At 37.4% G+C, this 6,390-nt stretch overlaps 1 protein-coding gene across 1 annotated transcript in view; it reads left to right on the top strand.

Moving 5' to 3' along the window:
* LOC119427734 (ryanodine receptor 3) overlaps window positions 1-5,560 on the top strand; it is a 115,097-nt gene extending 109,537 nt beyond the window's left edge. Inside the window, exons 80-85 of the mRNA XM_037695373.1 lie at window positions 2,022-2,156; window positions 2,234-2,390; window positions 2,565-2,629; window positions 3,181-3,281; window positions 3,886-3,937; window positions 5,327-5,560. Of these exons, the coding sequence (XP_037551301.1) occupies window positions 2,022-2,156; window positions 2,234-2,390; window positions 2,565-2,629; window positions 3,181-3,281; window positions 3,886-3,937; window positions 5,327-5,422 (606 nt within the window). The 3' untranslated portion in view covers window positions 5,423-5,560. The remainder of the gene's footprint in view (window positions 1-2,021; window positions 2,157-2,233; window positions 2,391-2,564; window positions 2,630-3,180; window positions 3,282-3,885; window positions 3,938-5,326) is intronic.
* Window positions 5,561-6,390: the final 830 nt, after the last annotated feature.

The raw sequence follows: 6,390 nt of genomic DNA, 5'->3' as shown, positions 1-6,390 counted from the left end.
TCCATCCATCCATCCATCCATCCATCCATCCATCCATCCATCCATCTTTATATATATTATTACTATTTTATTAAAGTTCTTAGTTCTTTAATAATCTTTTTTCTCTCTCTATTTTAAAAGTGACTAAACACAGATTTTATTAGTCCAACTTATATTACCTGTAAGTGTTTATTCATGCTCAGCTAAAAATTTATTGCCCTGAATATCCCCCCCCCCCTAAAAATTATAATAAATCAAAAATATTTTCTGACTATTAATAAAAAGAAAACATATTTTGTTCTTTTAAAGGCATTTTAATATAAATTTGACATAACTTGGCAACACAAAACTAACCTTTCTGTCTTGTTTTTAACACCCGGGACAACAAGTCAATTTATAAAATCAATAAAAAGCTGGTCAGTATTCCATAAGCTGCATTACTTTTTACTTAATATATCAGGAAAGTTCACAGCTGTCATTTGACTAAAGCAACCCAGTGTTAACGTTTGACTTAGTTTACAAACCTCTGAGAAAACATCCCTACTTGCTGCAGAGTTTAAGGGCAGACATCTGACTTTGAGTGACTTTATAAAATGTTTGAACATAATAAACACGCTGCACAGAAGCTTTTACATTTTTACATTTTTATGCACTTTTTGTCTCCTTTCATCTAATCTTTGCACCTCTCCCTAGAGTTATTTTGAGGAACTTTTTGTTAAAGGACATTTTGCTAAATTTATAGATACAGTACTAAGTTGCACTCTGATGCATTTTGGCTTTTGAGCTCAGATAACTCAAACATCCACATCTTGTCAGCACGTGTAAAACCACCAGAGGCAGAAATCAAAGTTTAATTTGGCCTTCGTCTGCGAGGAATCTCCGATCCCTCTCAGAGTCAGTGGCTGCAGGCTGATCAGTCAAGATGGAAATATACAATACATTTGAATTCTTCTTCCACTGCTAAAGCCCTTTAAGCTGAAGCCTGTTTACATTAGAAATTAGATTTTGAAATTATTTATCACAACAACAAAAAAAAACTAATGGGACAGTGTATGTTTTTTTTTCACATCTTTGAACAAACATTCTTTTATAGTTCTCAGCAGATTGACCTAAAGCTTTTGTTACTGCCAGCTGTTGATAGGTGATGGCAGAGCAATGATGTTTTTGTCTGTCTGTGTGTGCGTGTGTTTGTGTGTCAGTTACCTAAACATCTCACGAGCCTTAGACGAATTCAAATAAAACCTCCAAGAAGAAATCATTTATTGTACAACTGCAACTGATTAACTTTTGGTTAACCTGGTTCAAAAATGGCTGCGAGTGGTGCACCATTGGACTGTCCAAGATTAAAACTGACCTGGATCCTGCATGTAACCACTGTAAACAAACTCCACCTACGCCCAAACTACACCCATTCTGGACTTGTCCCAAGCTGCGGAGCTATTGGCAATCTATTTTTGATACTTTCTTTGGGATATGTGGAAAACCTGTGTACCATTCATTTCATTGTTTGGGGTGGTCCTTGTGGATGCATCCTTCAGCAAGTATGAGAGGAATATGATTGCTTTTGGCTCTCTTCTAGCCAGGAGACTTATTTTATGCAGATGGAAGGATCCACATCCCTCGGCATATGAACACTGGATAAGAGAAGTTATGTATCGTGTTCATCTGGAAAAGATGCTCTGAAAGGCTCTGTTGGGAGATTATGGGACACTTGGCAGCCATTTATGTCTCATATATGTCAATGCCTGACGTGTTTGTGTCTGTGTGGCTGATCCAGTGTGGAGGGTGGGTTGGGATTTTGTTATATGATTTTATTTATATTTTTTTGTGTGTATTCTGATAAAAAAAAAAATCAATAAAAATTTTTTGATTAAAAAGAATGTCTGTCACTGCCACAAGATGACTATAAAACTGGCCTGAAATGTGTCGTATGATACGCATTCCTTCAAGGAATGTTAGACATTTTAATTTCTATAAAAACCAAGCTGTAAGTTCTCCAAACAAAACATATGAAACAGTAAAAATGCGCTTGTCGTGTGCAGCTGGTGTTGACGGTGGGCCTGCTGGCAGTCGTGGTGTACCTCTACACTGTGGTGGCCTTCAACTTCTTCAGGAAGTTCTACAACAAGAGCGTGGACGACGACGAGCCCGACATGAAGTGTGACGACATGATGACGGTGAGCAGAAGACTCCTCCACCTTCACCTTGTCTCTGGACGTTCCCTGTAAACCCACTCTCCCATGTGTTTTCCCAGTGCTATCTGTTCCACATGTACGTTGGAGTGAGAGCAGGAGGCGGCATCGGGGATGAAATCGAGGATCCCGCTGGCGATCCCTACGAGCTCTACCGCATCCTCTTTGACATCACTTTCTTCTTCTTTGTCATTGTCATCCTGCTGGCCATCATCCAGGGTAATTTTTTTATTTCAACTAAAAAATATAACATTTTATCCAGTATTTACATAAAACAACATCATAGGCTGTGTTATTCTTCCCACCTCCCAACCACATCTTTGGAGCATTAGGATAAACTACCTGATACGCTCATGATAATTTATTAATGTTTTTTTTTTTTTCTGGCTCCAGGTTTGATCATTGATGCCTTTGGAGAGCTGAGAGACCAGCAGGAACAAGTCAAAGAGGACATGGAGGTGAGAGGACAGATGATTCTCGAAGAGGGGGGAGACAAACACATTTTTTACCTTATTTGGTGGATTCTCGTGACTAATGTGGACAGAGGTGCATTTATCTTTAACAGCATTATTATCACACATAAGTGGTCTGGTTTGTGGAAATGTACTATATTTATATATGTTTGATGAATTTCTGAAAGCTATTTATTGTCATTTATATGTGGGAGACTTTTCAGGGCTCTTTATCTCTCTTGAGCTAATCTTTAGTGTCTTGACAGTCAGTCGGGCAAAAATGAGACTGAAGTGCACGTTTCCTTATCTTTGGCAATAAAAACATTTAGTTTATTTTGAGAAATATATGAGAATGTGCATGAAACATGATTTCTACTCACGGTCCGCCCTGATAACGTCTCATAGCATCTACAGGTTTAAAGGTGCCAATAATGCTAATGAACTGTCTGCTCTGTGGGAAATTACACCACATGAGCCAAATCCCCCTGATGGTTTCTGTAGCTTACAGCAAAAATAAAGTGTCGGCTCTGACCATGTTTTCATTTTTCCATCCTCAGACCAAATGTTTTATTTGTGGCATCGGTAATGATTACTTTGACACGACGCCTCATGGATTCGAGACCCACACTTTGCAAGAGCACAATTTGGCCAACTACCTGTAAGTACAAGCCCCATTGGGAGTTATTGTGGTCCTTTGTTTCATTAAATGGTGCTTATTTATTATATTTAAACCACTTGGTTGATCAAATTAACACGTCAGCATCAAACAGCTGGACCAGATCCTATAGATGTTGTCCCTCTCTGTGTGTCTCCTCTGTATAATACCACCAGAACGTCTCAGTCCATTTGCTCACAGTCAGCTGGCCGTCGGATGCGAGACGACCTCATTACGCTGCTTCATTATTTTTTAATGCCGTGAACTTTATTAGAAAATAGGTTGCTTGTGAAAGCACGCTCTCATGCAGCATTCATCGCGGTTCGGCACGCTGTGACGCCCACAGAGATGCAGTGGCCCGTTGCCATTCACACTTGATTCAGGGAACAGCAGGTGACTCGGCGAAGGAGATGGACTCGCGTTACTTTGTTTAGACTCTTGCTTTAGAATTTGTGAAACTTCCTGGGAACGCAGAACGTGACATTTACTCGACGAGTGTTGTGGAGATCAATGACGGCCTTTCTGTTCTCTTTGTTCTGTGCTTGAACTGTAAGTGTGGAGAAAGTTTAGTTTAGTGACACGCTGTGACTTTTTTTTTTTTTGCAAGGTTCTTCCTGATGTACCTCATCAATAAGGATGAAACCGAGCACACTGGCCAGGTACTGTATGACTTTTACTCTATTCACTGTAACAGGTCTGCTCTTTAGCCACTTTAACAAACTTTGCTATTAGCCATCTAAATAAACTGCTGAAGTCTTAAATCAAGACTTGAAGCCAAAATTATTAAAAGTCAAATGAGAGGTTAGAGGAAATGTGTTCGTCAGCTGTTAGTTCCACAGTAAAATGGCAGAGTCTGCTGTTGTTTGGCTAAAAGACCAAAAATGCAGAAATTGTTCCAAATCAATTTGGATCTATAAAAAAAAATGTGTTGCATTCTAATGAGAATAAACATTAAAGCATATAATAACTAGAGAAACTGTATTTCCTGTGAAAATGCAGTGTGAATGTTTATTGCTGAAGAACTTGCTGGAAAACAGCTGACATTAGCTAAAAAAGCTGAATTTTAGCTGAAAAGGAAGAACAAGCCTAAATTAGCAGAAGAAAGCAGAAAGAACACATATTTGCTGAATTAGGTTTAAATAAGCAGAAATGAGCACAAAAATTATTAAATTAGCTAAAAAAAATCCGAAATTAGCAAAAAATAGCTAAAAATTAGCTGAAAAGGCAGAAAGAAGCTAAACTACCAAAATGAAAAGGAAAGAGCTTAAATGAGCTAAAAAAAAAAAAGTGGAATTAGCTGAAAAAGTTTAAAATAGCACAAAACAGCTAAATAGTAGCTGAAAAATCTCTGTCCAGGTGACCTGACTGAACATTGTTGGAGTAGCTGAAATAACTGAAACGTGCAGAAATAAGCTGAAAGGTGCAGAACAAGCTGACATTACAGAAATAAGTTAGAAGAAGCACAAAAATGTTGTAGTTAGCATACATAATTTGAAAGGATCAGAAAACAATGGAAAAAACATCTGAAATTAGTTGAAAGTAGCTGAAAAAATGTTACAATTTGCACAAGGAAGCTGAAAGAAGCTGAAGCAGAACAAAAGGAACAGTAAAAGGTTTTAAACACATCTAAAGATTTGAAGGATGAAAAATGAGCTCAAACAATTTTCTATGAGGGAAAAAATGTGGCAGAAAATACTAAATATTTCAAAAAGCTAAAGTTGCGCCAACAACAAAAGTCATAGCAGGATTGTCCTGAAAGAGCTGAATGTTTTGATATGATTTGTTGAAATAGCACAAAAATTGCGGAATGAGAAAGATGCTGAAAAACATACAGAATAGGGATATTAATAGCCAGGAATGATAAATATAAACAGGAAAACAATAGTGTGAGCATTCACACTATTAAAGATTAGGACTGCATATCGCCTGTCAGTTTCATTGAAATCTGTTCAGTGGTCCATGAAATGTTTAGCTAACAGAACAGACATGACTAAAGTTTTTATGGCCTTCATCTTCGGTAACAGACCTTTATGTCTGTGTTTGTGTAGGAGTCGTACGTGTGGAAGATGTATCAGGAGCGCTGCTGGGACTTCTTCCCGGCTGGAGACTGTTTCCGTAAGCAGTACGAAGATCAGCTTGGATAGAGCAGACGTCTCCTTCCTGCTTGTATCTACGTGAACGAAACCTACAAATACAATCCAGAGAGTCGACCCAGCATCGCCTCGGAAAGATTGCCCGAGAACAAAATACAAGAACTATTTTTTAAATATAAAAACAAGCAGGGGGGGCGAGGGGGGGTGCAGGCAAACTTGGTAACGTATAACAATACAGACCTCTAACGTGCTCAGACTCATTTCTTCTCTTTTAGATCGGGACATGTTATCGACGTGTGTTGCCTTCTACTCCACGTAACCCCAAATTATTGCACAATTTTTTTTTTTAAATTCTAATTATTATTTATTTTGTAGTGATTTTTGAGAAATAGTGGGGTTATGGGACAACGTGTTGGTCATTATTATGCACAATGTATGAATGTTGACTTTGAGACTTAATGCCAAACGAAAAGCAAAGAAGTTTAGTAGATTAGTGCGCAAAAATGTGATAAAAGAAAAGTTTTATTCAGATGTTGTAACGTTGCATATTAAGGTGACTTTGTAGAATGATGTGGAAAAAGGTAAAATAAATAAATAAAATGCCTAAAATTATTTTAAAGTGCCTTACAGTACTGTATCTACATTACAATGAAGCTATGCAAGACTTTAGTTTATTTCTTTCTTTATTGTATGCAAGTACAGTAACACGTAAATGACCAGGTACAGTATGTAGTTTGTGACTGAACCTTTTTTAATTATTATTTGAGCGTGGAAGAAAAGTGTTGGTTTGTTTTATTTTGTTGCTAAAGGCAGCATAACTTCAAAAAATTCAAGATACACGATGTACAAATGACTCATCTCCTCTCAGACATGAAAAAAAACAAACAAAAAAAATGGCTATTGTATGGCGATTTGTATGTATTAGCTTTGCTGATCTGTGCATTTCTTTTGATGGAAAACAAATAAATTGTCAAAGTTAATATTGCTAGTTCTGTTTTTATTTCAAATAAATTGTTCCG

The sequence above is a fragment of the Nematolebias whitei genome, chromosome 21 (assembly GCF_014905685.2).
Source record: "Nematolebias whitei isolate Nwh7 chromosome 21, NemWhi1, whole genome shotgun sequence".
NCBI lineage: Eukaryota > Metazoa > Chordata > Actinopteri > Cyprinodontiformes > Rivulidae > Nematolebias > Nematolebias whitei.
This window is presented reverse-complemented; position numbering and strand designations above follow the sequence as displayed.